Raw genomic sequence first — 22,519 nt, 5'->3', positions numbered from 1 at the left:
GGTTGGAAAACACACAGAGAGGCATGAACACACACATTCACAGGAGCACTCACTCACTGTTCTTTAAAATTTCACTCTGCTTAACTCAATTCTGTAATAAGAAATAATACTTTAGATATGCCTGTTGAGGTTGCATTTATAAAGGGTGGGCAGCAAATCCAAAACCAGTGCTCTTTACACACCAAAGGGAAGGGGGAACCTCCTGGTGTTCAGGTAGCAGCGCTGGTGAGTTCCAGCATCCACGATCAGGGGACAGTCCCAGTTCTTTTTGTTGAAAAGGCTGTTATAGGCCTTGTACCTTCTTGTTCCTGCATTTGTTTATTCACCATTCACAGGATGTTTTGCACATGTTGCAAACATGCTCTTCTTTCTATAATTATGCCCTAAAAACCACCTTCCCTTTTTCCCAAGGTTTAATTTGTGTAGTGATCAGTAGCTAACCATTCCTGATCAGCTCTGGAGCCTCAAGAATCTTCCTGTACCTCTACTACAGAATTGTCCTGCTCTCTTCCTGTGGGAACACCTTCTCTGTGGCTCTAACTTTTACAAGTTTTAATTTCCTTCAAAAAACCAGGACATGCCTGATCATATGTAGAAATTTATGGGATGGGCTTGCTTGACTCTCCTAAGCAGCAACTATACCATTGCCTGTAACAGCAAAAGGTTGAGCTCTTGTGGTTCCTTCCCTTGACATAAATAGCTATACACCATATGCCCCAAATAATAAATTTTACCTGTGGTTTCTGTAAAATTAAAAATTTTCCATGACATTTCTCTTTTGCCCTGATGAAGGCAGTAGCTGGTCACTGCTCCGAGTGATCAGCTTTGTGTCAAAGATTGCCCTGCTGTACCAGGATACATGTCTACCAGACTGTGACTAAAAAAAAACTATGAAACTGGTATTGGGAACTGATGAAAATGTGCTGAAAAAGTTTGTTAAACTTCCTCTATTACATTTGCACATCCATTTGAATAAATAGCTAATGGCTAGTTAATGCTCCAGTAACTGAAAGAATAAAAAGCCCATCTTTAAATGCTCTTTGGAGAAGAAATTATCTCAAGTCAGAGGAAGGTTTGAGGCAGTACTGTTAATGTCTTTTCTAGATCTCTAAAACATTTCATCAGCCTAATCCTATCAATGTGTCTCTGCTTCCACCATAAAACAGGCAAATAAATCAACATTTTCATTTTACATTTTCCCCTGAGGTCCAATGATTGCTGTCGCTGAACTGATGCAGTGGAGAAAAGCATTAGCAAAAATGATTCTGTGCTCTCAGCTTTATCTTTTATCCCTGAGAACAGAAGAATTTGCAAGTATTAATAGGACAGGCAGGTTGTGCATTGTAGCATAACACATGCAAATGAACACTGAAGATGCTGGGAGAGATGACGTGTTACCTTGGCAGCTTGTGTGTGATATTCAGGAATAACCTCAAAAGCCAAGACTTATCCTTTTTCTGACTCTCTTTTAACTGAAATTCATTGTTGTGAGAAGCCCACTTTCCCTTCTCTGGCTGACTCAGCATTTGGTCAGCTGAGATGGACTCTGCTGAATACTGAATTAACTTGCAATTTCAGTAAATGTGCATTTCCAGCCACTGGAAAAGAGTAAAAATAAAATCCAGGCTCATACCTTTATAAGAGAAGATGAGCATATTTAATGTGTATGGTGGGCCTTACTGAAAATATTAGTTTTATTTCACCATTTCTCAGTGGAGAAATAAAGTATTCCTTGACACACTTTTGTAGTATAACTGGAGAACTATTGATGGAGGAAGTTACCCATCTCCCTGGTGGCATCTCACATTAGTCAGAGCTCACCTTTGGAGCTGCCAATTTCTTTCCACTCTCCATAGGAGGTCTGTAAGCAAACTGCACTCCCAAAATAGACACTCTAATTAAACTTCTGTTCATGAAATATAGGTCACTTCTTTTTCATTCACATATTATATTCCTAGAGAAAACTGGTCCACTCCAGAATCTTACACCATGTGATGTGTGAAACATTCACCTTTCCAGCTGTACTCCAATTCTTTGTCCTCCACCTGCACATGTCAGATGTGCCAAATGCTACAACTGAGCTGGATAATATGTCTGAGCCTAAAAGTTCCCGTGCTTCACTGTGGTATTGTGTCTTTATTCCAGCTCTGAGGCATTCTACAGCTCCCTTTTTTCCACAAAATGTTCAATAAATTTGAGCTTCAATTATTTCAAATACATGCACTCCTTAGAATTCACTACTTAGGGTTTTATTTTCCTACTGCAAATACAATTTCATTTTGCAAATTACCTCATTATTAGCAATTTGTAGGGTGATTGCCTAGAGTTTTCAGTAGCTCCTTAACAAAAATAATAGCATAGAGTCATAAGATTTGCAAGAAGAGGCAATACCTTTATTAGACTGCCCACATATCTGCAAAAAAAGAAGCTTTTGGCATAACATCTCTTTGTCATATCTTGTCTTGCATCTCGATCAGACCTTCTGTTTCTGAACTATATACTTCTAAAGAAGTGAACAAAAAGCTTTCAGCAATTACTCTGCAAATGGATAGTAATGAGGCTGTTTGCAAAGGGAAATTGTGTTTCCAGCAGGAAATAAAAACCTGATATACTAAACTCGGAGCAGAGCTGTTCCTTCTAAATAAATGGAGGTCAAATTTATTGAGCAATGGTGCTGGTGACCTCATGGAGTGACCTTGGGCCTGAAAGCTTGTGCACTTCTTCCATCTGTGAGACAAATGAGAAATACTGCCTTTCTCAGACACTTAAAATTTCTTGTATCTTGGACTGTCACAGCTACAATATTACTACTACTAAATAATAGCATTGCGGTATAAGTAATTAAATCTATGTCAGTCCACCTGATTTGGGAGTGTCTTCATATCAAGTCAATTAGGAAATAACAGCCAGAGGGTCTATTTCATGGTTCGTTTGCTTCTGATCTCTAAGGGCAAACTATCTAACTAAATTATTCAGAGCTGTGTCTGGAAACACGTCTCTAATCCTTTAGTCCCCACAGAGGAGAGAATGTTTTAACCAACTTCCTTTAATATCTTAATAACTAAATCTATTCATATTTCCTTCAGGCTGACAAAGAAGGGCAAAAATATTATTAGGTATTTAACACTTCCTTAGACAGCTACAGTACAGTATTCAGTCTGGGGGTGGAATTAGCACATCATGAAACAGTGCCTCCAAAAAGAGAAACATTCATGCCCCTGTGATATAACCATGTCCTAGATTTAGTCCAAAAGTAAATTTTAGTAAAATTAAAACAGAGCTTCAATAACTTCCAGCTGCACCTTGGATGCACTGGAAAGAGAGGGGTAAAAGACCCAGCACCAGTGCCCAGCTCTGAGGAGGTTACATGGGAATGTCCCTCAGCCAAATGTTCAAATTGGACACAGGGCACCCATAACCCCTGAACTGACAGAAAATCACGATCAAAAAATCAATCATGTTCTCTGAGAGAAACATTAATGTCCAGCATCTGACAGAGAACCCACCAGCCAACTCAAATTTTCCCTGGATCAAAACATTTCAGGAGCTACCAAAGGCCAGCCCAGAGCTCACAGTTCCAGCTCCTGAGCTGTGCTGCCACCCCAAACAGTGGCCATAATTCTTCATAATGGGAATGGGTTCCCCTTGCTTCTGTATACAAAATAGGGAGCTGGCCTGAGGGGGGAGTTAGGCAGTTTGAAGTCATGGTTTAATTTCCTTTGTAATTGCAAGTTGATTGCTGGTTTCAATTACATTGCATGCATTTTGCCTCTTGTGACAACCATTTCCTTAAGTGGATAAACTTAAATTAAAAGAATGGTATCAACTGAAAGGCACTTCTATGTTGGAATCGCAGGAATTACTCATATTAATTATCAACTTAACAGACATTTAAAAAAAAAGAAAAACACCTTGGATGATTTTCCATACGTATTTGTTTTATTTAAAAGTTAAACTGAAAAACTGCAAGAAACATTCTTAATTTCAGGGGAGATTGTTTGTATTTTTAAGGAGAAATACAATGAGCGCAGAATTTTTACATGCTTTTAACTTCCATGTCTTGAAACCTAAACACTTTAAGATTAAATCCTTTTTTTAATTCCTTAAATTTCCTTAAAAGAAATAAGGGCAATTTCCTATTTTTCTTAAAGAAGGTTTGTAACTTAGCGTCTACTTCATTCTCCCCACGTCCTAAAGACCACACTTATGCCCAAGAGCTGCACAAGCAAGAGGACAACACATACCTGGAAATGTAAAACATTGAGCTCGAGGCAAGCAATTCACAGGAAGGGTAGGCTGGGAGCTCCGTGCTCAGCCAGGCTGAGGATAATGAGGATAATGACAAGCTGAAGGAATTGTTCTCATTTTTCAGATCCTTCTTATTTTATTTTGCAAATGTTCCTGGTACCTGCTCTCAGGTACTGCAGAGAGCTTGGACAGGCTGCACCCGTGGATGCTCCAGCTGGGAGCCTTTCTGCCCCAGACATTGGTGATATTCATCCCACTTGGCTCCAGATACATAAATAGTGGGTGTATTTCAGATAGTCACTCTCCTGGTGGTCAACAGAAAAAGGACAGTTTGGCTGGGCTATTCTAGATATCACTCTATAGTGAGCCCTAGAAATACTCAATACTCATTCTCTTTTGTAGGACACAAGTGTGGGGATAACTCATCCACATTTATCCCTTGGCACATCTTTGCAACAAAAACATTTCTGTCTCTGACTAGTGCAAAAGATGTGGGGGGTCTACAACTAGCTTCAAAACTCTCTACAGCAAGTGTCTATCTTAACCACAGACCTGAATGGAAAGTCTGTAGACATAGATAGGAAAATTACATTTTTAGAGGACTAACCTGTCTCATTTGTCTCATTCATTTCTTAAATGAGAAGAAGCAATGCTTCCTATGACCAAAACCCATCCAGAGACAGTAGTGCAGAGATTAAAAGGGCTGGTCTCTGTGGAAACTGGTATTTTGTTAATTGTGGAGAGGTACAATCTAGTGACACTTCACTCTGATCTTTCCCCATACTAAATTCTAAATTGCCAAATTTCAATGTGCCTTCTGTCAATCATGTATGAAACCAGCTGTGCTGTGCTGAAGCTGAAACAGGAGTGGGTGCATCAGGTCTCTGTTGCTTGGTCTAAATGTTCAGCCAAGCAGAAATAAGTCACTTTGACCTCAACAAGGCATATTGAGCTAAAAATAAAAGAGAATTAAAAGAAATGTACATTCTCAGGGTCTTTTCTGATACTTTTCAAGATAAGGCATCCTACACACAGATGAGCCTGTTGGACAAACACAACATGTCCTGTTATATTATTATCTAGGCTCTCCATGAAAGTGTTTTTAAAAGGCATTGCCCTCAATACGTAACAGGAAGAGTAGGGGGGATTAAAAAATAACTATATTTTTCTGTTACATAAAAAAATTTCTTATTTTTCAACATTAAATCAGGAGTTTGGAGTTTTTGCAGCACCACCTAGTGAGACTAAGGAGGTTTTACTCAACTTTCCAGAAACTCCAGCCTGCTCCCTCTTTACTTTTCCATTTCTATTTAATCAGGATCTCCTCACAGTCTTTGGGGCCAACAAGCTGTGGAAGAAGGTACCTTCAGTGCACCCAATAGCCCATTTTACACCTCTTTCTGAACCAACTGAAATCTCCCAACTGCCAAGCTGAAAAGCTGCAGTGCTTTCATCAAGCCTTGCTATTAATGAATTACCTCCCAGCTAGTGAGCTGTGCCTCTGTAATCTGTGCCTTGTTCAGAAAGAACGCACTCTGCAAAGAAAGAACAGAGGCATGTTTCAATGGACATGAAGAATGTTCTTGGATGTAGGGATATCTGTCGTCATTCCTACCAGGAAGTGTTCCTGAGGATGTTTTCTACGGGACAGCATCTACGCACTCAAATCTGTGCCAGACACATGAGAGACTCCACGCAAAATATCCTTCCTGGCCCAAAGATGCTGCTGACAAACAAAACCCATCTGATTCCAAGCCAGTTAAGATGACACACATCTTTCCTTAGGCTGCTTGGCCTCTTAAAAGATTTCCAGTGCCTAATTAGGATGAAAACTGATTTGTTTTTCCTCATCTATTCATTCCTTGTTAAAAAATCCTGGAGTGTTTTTCACTCAACCGAGGCATTGTGCAGAATTAGAAGTATTTAAATGTATTTCTCATCTTGCCTCTTCAAATAAAGGTTTTGCCCAAAAATAAAAGAAATCTCCCATCCAGAACTTTCTATCTGAAATTTTTCATGTCTCCAAGAGCTGTACATCACTGACACCAAAAATATTAAAGATTTCTAAATAAAAGCAACTCACCTGCTTCCAACAGCAGATAAGCACATTTTTGCAAGTTATATGAATGTTGGAAAAATTGATCCCACCTAGGGAGATGGAAACAAATTACATTATTCACTACATAAAATCTATGATGTTATTTTATATTCTTATCTGTATCTGCTACTAAATGTCATAAATCTGCAGTTATTCCTCTCTTATCTGAAGCTGAAGGAGTTTGTCCTCCACTTGCACAGTGGAATCCTCTCCTCCAGCAGGATTTCTCCAGGGAGCTGACAGAGTTGAGCTGCCTGCACTGGGGTTCCAAAGATTTCTGCCTTCTGCCCTCCTGCTCTTATAAATGCCACTGCTGCTGCACCTTCATTGCTGAAATGCTGCAAGCTGGAGCACAAAGCATCACTGCTTTAGGTCTTTTCTAATTATCCTTTCTTTTCCTTGGTAACTTCTTCTACAAAATTCCTCTTGTATAAGTGCTTTACACAGGAGTAGCTCGTTTCATGAAGTGCAAGGGAAGGAGAAGATTCAAAGGCTCAAAGGAGGCAAAGTTCATTTTGTCACTCAGCCTCTTAGCGAGCAGCTGATGAGATCCAGGGACTCTTGTCTGTCCTCTCCCAAGGGATGGATGTAAAAGAGCTGAGCTACAACTCTGAAATAGACCTGCCAGAAATACCTGCAATACAAATTGCAGGTTTCTCAGGTCTAAAAACTGAGATATACAAAAGAATTTGCAGAGTGACTTATGACAGCCTGACATCATCTCTGGAAAGATCAATTTGCAAAAACTGTTATTTTTACTCTAAAACATAAGATCCTGCCTTCTTGTGATAAGCATCTTTCTTGCCTATAAACATCTTAATTTTATGATTATTATTGCATCATATTTTGTGAAAACACTGGTTTTTGGGAGTGCTTCTACAGGATCTAGAACATGTTGATAAATGATACGTTAAAATGCCTTAGTGGTTTTATTTGCAATCAGTGGGTATATTAATTGCTGCCACCCAGTGGGCTCATTTGTAGGCTTTGGCTCACCATACTATAATTTAATACATCATTGTTTGGTTAAATGATTTCATCCTTTCCATCTGAAAGTGGGTGATTTATTTTCCTCTATCAGCAGCCCCTAAAAATGAACGTTTCAAGCTGCAAGCTTTGGTTAACTTAGAACATGTTGTCCTACAAAAATCTTTTGTTTCTTGTAGCGTGGGAACAGCCTTATGGAAGGCAATTATACTTGAGCTTCAAGCTAACTCTGTGTGAAATTACCTGCTTTGCCTTGTGAACCTACCTGCAAAATCTAAGGAAAATACTTTTCTCTATTTAAATGACAAATACTTTTCTCGATTTAAATGACAAATATTATCTCAGAACTTCTATAAGAAGTTGTTAAACATGTTATGGAGAGGGAATTCTTTCCTGAAAAGTGCTGGTGTTTCAGACCCTCAGGTAACTTGCACTGGGTTGCTTGTGGCCTTCAAGCTATGCCCTTGACAGGAGATGTCACAGAAGGAGTTTGCACTTTGTCTTCCTGACCTGCAGCCCCACTGGTGCCAGCAGCAGTCAGAGGCTCTCAGCCAGCTCAGGAGCTGGCCTGGATAACACTGAAGTGAATAAACTGGCTCTTAAAGCTGGGCTGCTGTGTTAACAGCTCCTACAATCTATATAAGTGTTATGAATAATGAAATAAGACACTGGCAATGACAGCACATTATTGAGGAGCTGTTAAGTGCTGCATTATGATTTCGTTTTAATGCTGCTCCTGGATGAGGGAACCTGCATGCCTGGGCATGAGGAGGAGGAGGGAGAGGAGGAAAGCTGCTTCATGTTCTTCTTGTTGACCTATATTTTTAATTTATCTACCTGTTTAATTTAGAGCATGTCACTTCCAGCAGAACTGGCCATTTGGGGGAGGATTATGTTGCTCTTAATTTTGTGCTCTCAGAGGTCTTGTTGGACTACAGTGTGTTACAACTAGATGCCAAGAGTGACCAAAAAAAATGATAAAATAAACTTCTTAAAGATTCCTGGGCTATCCAGTCCTAATTTATGCAGTACAAGGTAGACATGGAGCTCCTGGGACAAGTCCAGCAGAGGGGTATAAAGATGATAAGGGTGCTGCAACATTTGTTTTATGGGGAAAGGCTGAGGCAGTTGAGCTTGTTCAGCCTTCAGAAGACAGAGCTGAGAGGGGACCTCATCAGTGTGTGGGGGTATCTGAAGGGAGCCAGGCTCTTCTCAATGGCAATAAGACAGAAGCAAAGACAGAACTGAACACGTGAACATGAGAAGGAACTCCTTTTGTGTGCAGTGACTGAACACTGGCACAGGTTGCCTGAGAGGGTGTGGAGCCTCCCTCACCGAGATATTCCAGAGCTGTCTGGATGAATCCTGTGCCATGTGCTCTGGGATGGCCCTCCTTGAGCAGGGGGTTGGATCAGGGGCTGGTCCCTTCCTACCTGGATTATTCTGCAATTCCATGATTCTGAAATCCTGCAAACCAAGGCTGTCCACCACTGTGGCTGACACAGCTGAGGTGGGGAGGAGCAGGAGAGGGCAGGGATGAGAACAAGCAGAGTCTTGACTCAGAAGACTCAGAAGACTCAATTTGCAGGTGGCTGTAAATTATATTCCAACTTTGCCCTACAATAAGAAGAAATCTGGGAGGAAATGCCCTCCAAGTGCAGCACCTGAGGATGCTCAGATCACAATTTCAACCCTCCAGCTGGGGCTTCTGTGCCAACACCCAGTGTCCCTTTTACTGACCTTAGCCAGAGTCCTTCAAAATAAGGTAATGCTCTGCAGGAATAAAGGTGAAAGAAGTTGGCCTCTGTGTTTTAAAGAAGCTAAATAAATCCACCAGAAGAAATCCAAAGTATCTGGAGATTGAAGTGGAGGAAGGTATTACACCCTTATACGATATTGCTCAAGCTCAAGCACAGTATAGACACAGAGGCAGGGAAAGAGATTTATTCCAGCAATGACAGTGGAACCACTTCTATGGCCAAAGACACTGGGAAATAAAATCACCTTTATTGTTCATCAATGGTAAAAAAAAATCCTTTTGCTTCCTGCCTGTAAAGCTTTTTACCTTTGATGCTACAGTAAATGACCAATAAATCACATGGTAAATTCAATTTCTTCCCAGATTTTTAATATTTTTTCATTCCCTGGGTAAGCCTCAGCTGGAGGAAAAACAAAACTCTGCAGAGCTTACCAGTTAGAAGTGTTGCAATATTGAATTCACAGAAAGTCCCAGATTCAGTTTGAGGTTTGATCATCTGTTCTCCAAACAAGACACCGGACCAAAGCAGCATGTGCTGGGGACCTCAGACCATACAAGAAATATCAGAAATTGGTAAAACTGAAGCAAAATAGAAGGTATTCAAAACTTCTTACAACACAGGGAGAAGAGAAAAAGACATAGAAAGAAATTTGTGAGGATTTCACAGTTATTTCTTCATCATCCTAAAATTATTCCTCTATTCAACTGCATTCCAGACTGTTGGCATCAAAACTGTCATTTAATGACCCAACTGTTTAATTTTTTCTTATACCATGGCAGCCAAGTTTCACCAAAAAATGCTGAGACTCAGGAGCAGACCTCCTCTTTCTTTCAAGAGAAAATGTGAGAGGCAGTATGTGATGCATACTGGGAGAAATAATTAGGGAACTGCTTCATATCCAAGACAAAATAAAGTAAGGACATTGGTAATCTTAGATTTATAAATGTAAAGTGGAGTTCCATTATCTGAGCTCTTCTCCCAAGTTCAAAACTGAGACAGACACAAACCTCTTGACTTACTGTTGAAAACTGAATTGAGTTCTATAAGCAGGTGCCTGTGCTTGCCAAAGGGCTGGAAAAAAATACCATATGTAGCTTTGGTAATAACATTTCTCTATTTCTTTCTTTTTTTGTTTTTCCTCAGCTCCATTCAACCCTCCCAATGACGCAGACAGCATGGTCAAATTTGATGCCTATGGGGACGGGATAGGACGATACAACGTGTTCAATTTCCAGTTCACTGGAGACAGATACTCTTACGTGAAGGTTGGTCAGTGGGCAGAAACTTTGTCACTGGAGGTAGACTCTATCCACTGGTCCAGGAACTCTGTCCCTGTCTCCCAGTGCAGCGACCCCTGCGCTCCCAATGAGATGAAGAACATGCAACCAGGAGATGTCTGCTGCTGGATTTGTATCCCCTGTGAAACCTATGAGTACCTGGCTGATGAATTCACTTGTGCAGACTGCGGGCCTGGAAAATGGCCCACAGCTGACCTGACTGGCTGCTATGACCTACCAGAAGACTACATCAAGTGGGAAGATGCTTGGGCAATAGGTCCTGTCACCATCGCATGCCTGGGCTTTATTTGCACTTTCATGGTCATTGGGGTGTTTATCAAGCACAACAACACGCCCCTGGTCAAAGCCTCTGGCCGTGAACTGTGCTACATTTTGCTCTTTGGAGTCTTCCTGTCTTACAGCATGACCTTCTTCTTCATAGCCAAGCCCTCTCCAGCCATCTGCACCCTCCGCCGTTTGGGGCTGGGAAGTTCCTTTGCCGTCTGCTACTCCGCCCTCCTGACCAAAACGAACTGCATCGCCAGGATATTCGATGGCGTGAAGAACGGCGCTCAGAGGCCCAAGTTCATCAGCCCCAGCTCTCAGGTGTTCATCTGCCTGAGCCTCATCTTGGTGCAGGTGGTGGTGGTGTCCGTGTGGCTGATCCTGGAGGCGCCGGGCACCCGGCGATACACGCTTCCCGAGAAGAGGGAGACTGTCATCCTGAAATGCAACGTCAAAGATTCCAGTATGCTGATGTCCTTGACATACGATGTCATCCTCGTGGTTTTATGCACTGTGTATGCCTTCAAAACCAGGAAATGTCCAGAGAACTTCAACGAGGCCAAGTTCATCGGTTTCACAATGTACACAACGTGCATCATTTGGCTGGCCTTTCTCCCCATATTTTATGTGACATCCAGTGACTACAGAGTAAGTCTTTGGACATCTGTTTCCATAAATCATATGCAACACTTTAAAGGACCATGTCAGCATTCACTAAAGGCTTTTTGTCACTTCTTTTGGCCCTGGGTCCCTTGCAAACAAGTTCTCTTTCTATGTTACCAGATTTTGGCTCACCATACTATAATTTCAAAAATAGTATGTGCAGTCAGAGCTGAAAGGGATTAATTCTGTTAATTTGATTGCAATAGAGGTGTAACATATGGATTAAGTATTCATTTGGGTTCATCACTATCTGAAGTGACAGCCCTAAATGACCTAAAATCAGTCATAATGAGTTATTTGGCAGAAATTCCGCTTAAAATAAAATCTGTACTAACCAGTCTCCTCTGCAAAAGAATCTGGTATTAAAGCATAGTATTTCCTTCAAATAAAAATATAAGGATCAAATTTCAAAATTTCCTATGAAACAGGGTTATTTTAAAAAAGTTCAACAAATATTCTGTTTAAGTACAGAACTTTTTATTCTTTCTGCACTTTATAAAACACATACCTCACTGAGCAGCAAATATTGGTCAGCCTTCACTAGCAAACTTTAGAAACACTAAAGCGTTTAAATTGTCAGGTCAGATAGTGTTGCAAAGCTTCAAGTTCAATAAAATCGTATTTTTGAAGAGAAGGGAATTGTCTCAGAAAAAAGATTCAGATCTGCTCCACTGGAAATCTCACAGTTATTACGATGTGAGAAGTGACTGTGTGAGTTGGTCCTTGCAGCAGTTTGCAGAGAATTAGTTCAACTTTCTGCCCAGAAGAAAGGTAGATTACCTTAGGGGGATGTTATTGCCAAGAGTGTGTACATGAAACAGCATATAAAACTGTGGAGTTAATAATGTCACTTAACATACTTTTGATGTGGCCTGGAATAATATATTTAGTACTATTTTACTCATCTGGAAATGTACTGAAATGTACTGAAAACCTCTAGAAAACAAGGATAAGTAACAAATGACGCAGAGAGACACGCAGAGTGACAGTAAAAGAGCTAAATATATTTAGTCTAGACAAGAGTAAACCCAGGGAGACGTGATCACAGACCATAAATAATTTCAAGGCAACAAAATGAGAGGAAGGGATTATTCAGTCTCAGGAGAAGTTAGAATAGCAAGTAATGGATTGAAGTTAATGAAGGAAAAGTTTAAGGAAGGCACTAGGGAACAGCTCTGGACACCCAAAGCAATCAGGAAGACAGACACAGGAGGAGGGAAACATCAGTGCAGACAGTCACATGAGTGGGCAGTACAGACATTAATGGCCAAGAGGAGCATGACTTGATTGTTCAAGCAGAATTTTTCAGCCTTATCTCCTGAGTGGAGTTTTCAGAACCACTTGTAGGAACTGAATTTATATACAAGGTTCCAAACAAACCAACTCAAGTACTACAAAAAGAGCAGAAAATGTTTTTAACTTCTTTTTGGTACTTTCATGACAAGTCTACACTTCTGGGGTACCTTTGAAAAGCCCAAATTTAATTTCCATGTGGTGTCACATGTTGACTCTGAATCAACTTGTGCCATCCTAACGTAGCCCTAGTCTGGTAGCATCACAATAAACAGCATTAGAAACAGCCCCACTCAGCCAGGAGTTATCTGCAAATTTGGTGAGGATACACTTGATCCCTTCATCTATGTAATTTAGGGTGATATTGCATAACACTGGTCCAAATATGGACACCTGAAGGACACCACTTGTCACTGATGCCCATCAGGACTCCGAGCCATTGTCCTCTGGGTGTGACCATCCAACCAATATCTTATTCACCTAACATCAAATCCATACCTGTCCAATTAGAGAGAATGGTGCTGGGGGGCACCTATCAAAGGCTTTACAGAATTCCAGACAAATGGCATCTGTAGCCCTTGGTGAAGCCATACTGGCAGTCCCAAAACTGTTCCTCCCTGTTGTCCTTGTGCCTTAGCATAAGTCATGGTCTAGTGGGATTCCCTCCATCCTGCCAGCACACCAGCCCAGTCTGTGAGGCCGGGTTACACACTGAACCACCAGAGTGACCTGGATTAAAAGGAACCCTCTGGCATGGAGCTATTTTTAACCCAAATCATTTAATTGATTGAGTGTATAATTATGCCAGCACAGCTGAGCTGCTCTGGGCAGCATAAACACTAGGAAAAGCAGGGTGGGGGGAGAGGGCTTTGATAGCGAAAAAAACGTAACTTGAAACAAAGGAAAATAAAGGTAGCTTCATTTACTCTTATTTTATAAGAAAATTCCTTTCTTGTCTTACCCATACAGCACCAGTTCAACATCCACCTGACCTGACAGCACAGTTCCGTGGACAAAAGGCAGAGAGGGGAAGGAGAATGTGAAGCTAAGGCATTCCTTTATCATGCAGGCTCTGATGGATCTTCCTTGTTCACTCACCCTGTGAAAGCTGAGCACATTCCATGGTGCTTGCAACACCCACAATCTGCAAAGAGCAATTATTAAATGACCACATTAATTATCCTCATTGATGACAAAACACCAGTTGTGCTCAGTATATAAATAAAGCAACAATGTCCATTCCCTACTCTGTTTTCCAATTTGCGCCAATTATTTCTCACAAGGAGATATGAGAAGCATTCCCATGGAAGAAGGCTAATCTCAAAGAACTGCTGGAGTATAACTAAAGAAAAATGAGCCATAGATGTATAATCGTTCAAATTAAGCAACAGAGTTTAAAGCAGTTTAATTCAACATCTTAATTAAGGAATCTGCTTGGAAGAAAAGAATATAAACTGAAAATGAGGCAGTAAACTGGCAGCTAGTTATACTATTGAATAAAAAGAATAAAAGATAGACAGTGCCAGCAAAGCTATACTAACAAATGCCCCAAGGCAACTATTCTAAAATCCTGCAGCATTACAAACAATTCATTTCTGAGCCCAAAAAGAGATGTCTCAAAATCAGGGCACCTTTCAGACCCAGTCTGAAAACAGTCACCAGATATGTTCTTTACTCCAAATCACACCTATATTTCTGCAAAGGCTTACTCAATTCTCTGATTAGGACTGGAGCTAGAGACTATACCGGTTTTCAGATGGATGCTTTGCATGAGACAACTGATGTTAACCCACACAATGTACACCCTGCGTGAGCTGGTTCCCACTGCTGCCAACATGGCTCAGATATTGCATGACAAGCGCTACAGAGGGCTCTCTCATCAAGTTAGAGATCAGGGGTAGGAGAGAAAGAGAGCAGATCTATCCTTTCTGTACAAAAACAAAGGAGAACACAATTAATGACATTGAGATGCAGAGACACAGGGCACTACCAGCATCAGCATCTCATTCCCATGATAGTGGGATTGTGGATGATAAGGATTTAACAGAGGCTCACACCAACCTGCACAATTACAAACTCCCAGGACAGCGGTTCATGCTGCTATGTAATAATGTTTCTAATATTTGGCATTTCAGAGCTCTCCATACTGAAACCCAGTGCTTTGTGTCCACTCTCTCCTAGGTGCAAACCACCACCATGTGCATCTCTGTGAGTCTCAGTGGCTTTGTTGTGCTGGGCTGCCTGTTTGCACCCAAAGTGCACATCATCCTTTTCCAGCCTCAGAAGAATGTGGTCACTCACAGACTCCACCTCAACAGGTTCAGTGTCAGTGGCACCGGGACCACTTACTCCCAGTGTGAGTAACAAATCTGCCACCTTTCTGTGGGGGTGTGCTGGGTTTGGGTAAAGACAAGGGGGGCTCAACTATGTAATGTAGAATTTGCAGGGAAAGCCCTGACGAAGGGGAGAGAATTATGAGGAGGACCCCATCTTATCAGAAGGTTAAATATTATATTATATTATATTATATTATATTATATTATATTATATTATATTAGTAATATAATATATGATATATGATATATGATATATAATATATAATATAATATATATAATATAATAAATATAATGTATAATATATAATATAATATATATAATATATTATATATAATATATAATATATGATATATAATATGTAATATATAATATATGATATATAATATATAATATATAATATATAATATATATAATATATAATATATAATATGTAATATATAATATATAATATACAATATATGATATACGATATACAATATATGATATATAATCTATAATATATAATATTTAATATATAACATATAATATATGATATATAATAGATATATTTATTATACTATACTATTCTATACTATATTATTCTATACTATATTACACTATATTACATTACATCTAAACTGAATCTGCCAAGCACTCCACTGCCCTCCTCTCGTGAGTGTCACCCAACAGTCCCCACAGACACACTCTTGGCCCTGACAGGCCAAGGAAACAAAACACCATCACTCTGGGCAAACAATCTCAATATTGCATTCTACTTTTGCACAAACACAGGCACAGCAAATTATAAGAATTGTTTTTCCTTCTCTGACATTCAGAGAATGTGAAACCCAGAGATATTCTTGGGAAGAATTGTGCCTTGCTTTTCTCTGTGAAGAGAAATGCGGCGACAATGTAACCCTGTGAAAGCAGCATTTCCTTTGCGTCTGGAGAGGAAAACTCATCCCCCTGGCATTGGGGTCAGCTCAGAGCCTGCTCTGGGGCTCACTGAAGTCGGCAGGAAGTTTTTGCAGGCCCTGGCTCCAGCCTGGTGCACACACCAAGCAGCCCCCGTGTCCCACTGTCGCTCTGACAAGAGCAGATTGCCTTGGAGGATTCCTGTCAGAGCAGCACACTGACAGGATCTGGGCCACAACACAGCGTGCTCTCAATGGCTCATCACCTGCATTACAAGGAAAGGCTCCAAGTCTGCAGAAAATGCATCCAAGAGATGCCATAAGCTGCATCTGTATGCAGAGCGTGATCAATGGCCTTTGTCAGTGCCACAGCCTGGAGAAGCAATCAGTGTTCTGTTGCGAGGACAACTCATTTGCTCTGATTCCCTTCTTCCCTTCATCTTCACTCTCTTCATCACAAGCTGTGATTTTGTTTTGAGGCTGTCACTGCTTTTCTGGGTGAGTTTCTCAGAGAGTTTTATGGATTACAAAAAAAAAAGAATAGGTCACCTGTATGTTTGTTTGGGATTTTTTCTTTGTCTAGCTTACCTAACTCAACTCATCAAAGATGGGAGCACACAGCACCCCATCCACAGAGCTCTCTGAACACTCTCTGGACAGCTTGTTCACCCTGAAAATCTAATTGAAAAGCACACTACAATTATAAAGAGGAGGGTAATAGGAAACAGAGGAAAGGGGGGGCAGAGAGCAAGGCTTTTCCAGCATATTCACAATAACAATAGCCTGAGGTTTTTGAGTGTCACTTAAATTTCAAAATTGTCTCAAGCACTTCAGATTTCAGACAGAGCATGGCAGCAATTTGGCACCCTCCTGTGTATCACATTAGCAGGATTAGGAAGTGAAGGGATCCCAGCCATTCCTGGCTCTCTCACCCCAAAACACTCTGCAGGAATCCCCAGGGTCCCCTAACAAGACATCAGCCATTTGGCTCTATAGGTCCCCAGTGTCATCAGCCAGGACTGCATCCGGTCCTGGCACCAGAGAGCAAACACTCCTTGCTATTTTGGAGAATTTAATGGGATGGCACTATGTGCCTGAAGTGCTGAACACTCCCAAAAGACCAATCATTTCCCAAAAACTCTTAGAAGTGTGGCCCCTTGGTGAAATGGTAAGCCCCATGAGATTCTTTTCAATCTTTATCAATTTTGTGTAAGTGGTCTCTCCAAGTTTTTTAACACTCTCATGCTATGGAATGAGCTTAGTCAGAAATAATTTTGATTCATAAATACTTTCTACTGGATTGTGGATTGAATTTTGGAATTTAATACTTTAATTTTAATGGCTGAATAACATGTGTGTAAGCATGCAGGCAGCAGAGAGACATCCTCAGTGCACATCTTCACATTAAAACCTGCATTATCAGGCTTGCGAACAGCTTCAGAATATTAAGAAAAGCATAAAAATCCAGACTTGCAACCTCCTACAATTTCATTGTTTGGAAAGGTTGCTGCAGTTATTTACTTTTACTGCTTCCACCTAATTGAATCAGGGCTGCTCACCTTGTTGGGCTTTTTAGACCATGGGAAGACATGGAAGTAGGGCTAAAAAGTCCATCACACACAAAGGAAACAGCCCCATAGTTTCCATCTAGGACAATTATTTTGGAAAATAGCACTGTCTATCACAGTGACAATATTTTCAAGATGAAAAATCTTCCCTTACTCCCTTCCATTAATTTATAATTATTTAAAATAAATTTCCATCATTTTTCTTAACTATTTAGTGTTTTATAAAACTCTAAAATGGTTTCTATCCAAATTGGTTCTAATCTTTTTCTAAAATATCCCTCTCATCACTCCTTGGCGAGGTCAGCTTGTTTTTATTTTGGTCTTGATGGCATTTTTTCATCATTCAGAAACTTCTTAATATCAAACTCATCAGAATTAGCTCTAGGGCATTCTAGTAACTTTGAAAAGCCATCTCTTTAGCATTATCTGAGCTCCAGGGGTCAGTGCTTTTCCTGTCTCCACAGATTGCCACCTCCATTGCATCTCAGGGCTGCCACCATCTCTTCACTCCAGTGAACATGAATGCCATGAGCATGGTGGCTCTTGAACAACAGGTGACACACAGACAGTTTTAACACAGCTTCCTGAACCATGAAATCTGGTCACTCTGAGAAAAGGTGGCACACAGGATGCTTTTGGGGAGTCTAAGTGTTAGTGTTGAGCTTTGATCATTTTGATAGACGAAGTCTGGACTAGAAAAAGAATATAGATTTAAGCCAAACAAAGGCAGGGTAAGAGTGTGCTTGGGTATATGACATGTTTTGAAACATGTATATATTTGTGCACACTGTTTCGGTTCTGAAAATTCCCATTTGGTTCTGAAAATTCCCATTATGTGCTGCCTAAGTTCTGTTGTCCCCGCAGTGCCTCCCCCATTGGGATGTTCCCCCGTTTTCCTCTTTTATGGGCTTCAGCACCCATAAAACTTCACAGAGAACTCACCTTCCTGAATTCATAAGCACCTTCATGATCCAGACTAAGCTTTTACACCCAGATGTCATTCATCCAAATTAGGTCCACATGGAGAGTGCCCACAGAGCTGAGCTCCTCCAGGTGGCCTGCACAGGGGTCACAAGTGTCAGGATCTCTCACTGCTCAGAATGACCCTGAGAAAAGTTCTAAAGTCCCTTTTCCCATCCCAGTGGTTGAAGAAGGAGTCAGAGCTCTTCAGTTCTTGGTCTCAAGGTTGTTTATTGTATCCTATCTATAAAATTCTTTCTCCTGTCCAGCCGAGATCCGCTCAGCAAGACAGTTCCAGGCACTCTGCCTGCCTCAGGGCGGTGTTATGTCTTTATACTAAAACTACGTGTACAATGTTTACAATTACTTTCCAATACCTATCACCTATGTTGGACAGTGAGCTTCTACTCTAAACCGACGTAAAAGTGCCAACACCAGCCCGAAGATGGAAGCCAAGAAGAAGAAAGGCTGGACACACCCAGATCCTTCCGTCTTGTTCCCCTGAATCCCCATTCTAAAATCCCCAAAACTTTTCCACCTTGTGATAAATTCACTATCATTCTAATTAATTTGTCATGGCTTGCAGATCTTCATCTAAGGTTGGTAAATTGCTCCAGGGGTCATAATCAAAACCATAGGCATTTTTGGGCTCTGTGCTGGGATCTCTGAGACTCCTGGCAGGGGTCTTGTCTGCTCAGGACAGCCAGAGGGATGTCCTGGGTCCTGACACACAAGGAGAATTGAACCTACTTTTTATAGCCAGACTGACAATTTTATTCCCTCTGAATTTATTTTCCTGAGCCTGTCTCCAAACTAGCCCTGACACAACAGAGATTAACTCACAGCTGTCCTGCTGTGAGCACGAGTAGAGGAGACAATGCTCTCAGGCATATGGCATGGTTCCTGGGGTTGCCCTGTGCACAGAGGGGAATTGGACTCAATGACCCTTTGTGGGTCCCTTCCAAGACAGGAGATTCTCTGGCTCTATGGCTCCAAGCGGCACACAGGCAGTAAATTCAGCTCTGCCTGTTCTTGGCTGTGTAGGCAAAGCTGCAAGGTCACCACGGCAGTGCTGGGCTCCTGCATTGTACCTCTGGTTCTTTCCCTTGGTTTATCTAAGCAAAATGAGGGACAGCCAGGAAAAGAGAGATCAAAAGCATGAACTTGAGCCAAACCAGCTTCTGCTGATGTCACACTTTGTCCTTGGTCTCAACACAGAATGAAGGTAAAGTGTCTCTTGCATATGCAGCAGTATTCCAGGAAAGCCCTTGGCGGCTGTATCAGACACAGAGTGCAGCTGAGAACCCTGCAGGGCCAGTGATTAACACTGCTGAGGTCTGTAATGAAAAGCAAAGTCTTTTGTTCTGTCTCAGGAGAGCTGGATGCTCAGTGTGAGCACTTTACTCCACCCAGCAGAGTTAATAACTGCATCCCAGCACTGCAAGAGAGCTCCATGCTGTGCAGGAAGCCTGGAAAACTTAAAAGGCAAGGGCACTCATTTCTCACCTACCACCATATATTTCTGTCCAATTTTGATATCCTCCTGACCCAGTTACCATAGTATTTGAGCTATTCATGCTTGTCAGTGTGTTGGACTTCAAAAAAAGCAAGCCTGAAGCTAAAAGAATTCTGGTTAAGCGACTGAAGTTCATGGAAAAAAAATGCTTTTGCCTGTAGCCAAACTGCAGTAGAATAGGGATTTGAATCACGTTTCCTGAGCAGAACTGATTTTTTCTGTTTTGCAACAAAAAGTAGAAAATAAAAATAACAATTAAAAATAGTTTAGCTCATTGTGCTGCCACATTATACCCACTTAAAAACAGAATATAAAACCAGAATACAAAATACAAATTAATTTTTAGAAATCACAGGCATGATGCCCTGTGGTCTTTTACACACAACAGCTCCTCCACACCTGTGACTCACAACACACATCCTTGTTGTGAGAGACCAAATTCCATTGACCTAATCCAGAAAAGGGGCTCGTTCTTGGGTCTCCTGCTTCAGGAAGATGTCCTGCCCTCTAAGTAGTAGGTTAGTCCCCTAAATTAGTTATTAGTAGATCCCTCTAAATTTTTTTTGTTACAGCAATTCTGTTTTCCATGAAATATTAATAATTCAGTCAATGAAAGAATGAAAAATACCAGCTGATTTGAAGAAGGAATAAATTTTTCTAAAATTTATACTGGGCGTCTTTACAGAACCAGTGTGCAACTGAGAGTGCAGCCAGCAGTAGATGTGGAAGATTGAGCATGCCCTTGTCAGCTGCATAAATTGCTTTTTACACTGGGTGATTGAGTTTACTAAGTCATTGCTTGCCGTGTGTTTTCTCTGATGAAGGCATCACATTTCTCTGGGTCACTGTTACCATTAACCTAATGTATCTTTCAAAAAGCAGCTCTATAGTGCCCTGAGCAGAGATGTCACAGAGTATCTGAAAACACATTCCTGATGCCCAATGGATAATTTTAACAAAGATGGGCAAAACAATTTGCTTTTAAATTAGAATCCACAGACTTAAGCAGAATAGGGCAATATATTCTCTGCTCAAAATACAAATACATTTGGAAACAGATTGTTATACTCAGATTAATTGTCTCCTAATAACACTAAAGCAATGAAAAACTGATGTATAAAATGTAAACAAGTTGATCAGAATCTGGTCCTCACCTCTGGATGCACGCTGAATCCTGATCCAGAACTCCTAGAAGTGAAGCATATTATAGGCAGAAATTATTCTGGGATTAGGTGAGAAATAATCTTGCTTTTAAATTCAGTTATTAAAAAATTTCTTCCCTTCACCCAGTATGTTCTTAGAATTCTTATTTTTATTAATTAAAAGGTGATTGACACAGAATTCTAATATGGTAGATTATCTCCTGGGTTTAAAACTACATTTATTTTCTTCATGAATGTCCGCTCCAATTATGCGAAAACTCAAAGGATCAGACCTTAGCATTTCTTGCCAATAAAACACAAAAAAAATCCAAAGCTTCACTTTTTTCTACTGAGGTATTTTGATACCATTATAGCTGTATTAATTCACACTACCATGCAAAGTGCTACAAAGTGAGACCCAGTGGCACAGAATCATTGAGGAAAAAAATAAAAAATCATTTATTTTATTCCAACACTTCTTGGAGAAGTGTAATCACCCTCTGTGCTCCCAGTGGGCAGCAAAGTGAAATCAGATTTCTTCAGAGGATGCTTCAGCCTGAGGTCTGAGTTGCCATGTAGAGATGCAAGCAGCACCTCCACCAGCTCTGCTGCTGACATATTTTCATTAGGCACCTTGGTTAAATGGGGTGAGGTGCTCCAGACCAGCACAAATTCTAATCCTGCATGTTGCCCCTTTTTGCTGTGCTGAAATCAGCTGATTTTCCCCTCTCTTTCTCTTCCAGCATCTGCCAGTATGTACGTGCCAACCGTGTGCAACGGGAGGGAAGTTCTGGACTCCACCACTTCGTCTCTGTGATTGTGGCTCGTGGTTCAGTTCTTGAGTTTTTAGACTGTTAGGCAAAAATTTTGCACATGTTGTGCACTCCAGAGAACACCAGAAAACAAAAGACATCCAAGCAAAATTAGTACCTTTTTTTAGAAACAGTGTAATAAATTATTTTTGAGGATTGTACAGTATATAGTGATGTTCTGGAACTTTTTAGACTGATTTTAGCCCTTCTGTTGTTAACGGTTGTAAGGGACATGTAAATAACCATGGTTCACAATGTGCATAGTCCTGCAGTAAGGGAGTGATTGTTGCAAGCACAGTTGCAATGTTAGGTGACTTCTTTCCTACGAATTTTTTTTGTAGCTCCTTGTTGTAATTAACTTAGACTGCATTTCTATGTTGTATATTACAGTTACCTTACGTGTAACAGGTTGGTTTTCTCAGCACAAAACACCAGTATTAATGTAAAGGCACCAATAATAAAAGGATAAAAGTTTTTCAGCATGGTTTCATTTTTGTTTCTTACTCTCTCAAGGTCATTCTATTTTTCTAGAGAGGAGTTAGGTAAAAAGGATGAAAAAATTCTGGATTAAAAAAATCAGGTATTTGTGTGTTGGTGGGTGCCTGTGTTATGAAATCCATATCACAATATATGTGCTTATGATTAATGCTCTTTCAAAGTCACATAGAAATTCCCTCTTC

The 22,519-nt window shown here is 40.6% G+C and overlaps 1 protein-coding gene across 3 annotated transcripts in view; it reads left to right on the top strand.

The window, feature by feature from the left end:
• GRM3 (glutamate metabotropic receptor 3) overlaps positions 1–22,318 on the top strand; it is a 105,531-nt gene extending 83,213 nt beyond the window's left edge. For all 3 annotated transcript variants that reach the window (XM_063153778.1, XM_063153776.1, XM_063153777.1), the window contains 3 exons: positions 10,237–11,303; positions 14,793–14,967; positions 21,771–22,318. In XM_063153778.1, the coding sequence (XP_063009848.1) occupies positions 10,237–11,303; positions 14,793–14,967; positions 21,771–21,844 (1,316 nt within the window). In that variant the 3' untranslated portion in view covers positions 21,845–22,318. The remainder of the gene's footprint in view (positions 1–10,236; positions 11,304–14,792; positions 14,968–21,770) is intronic.
• Positions 22,319–22,519: the final 201 nt, after the last annotated feature.

The sequence above is a fragment of the Melospiza melodia genome, chromosome 4 (genome assembly GCF_035770615.1).
Source record: "Melospiza melodia melodia isolate bMelMel2 chromosome 4, bMelMel2.pri, whole genome shotgun sequence".
Lineage (NCBI taxonomy): Eukaryota > Metazoa > Chordata > Aves > Passeriformes > Passerellidae > Melospiza > Melospiza melodia.
The sequence above is the reverse complement of the archived record's forward strand: the minus strand, read 5'-3'. Positions and strand labels throughout refer to the sequence as shown.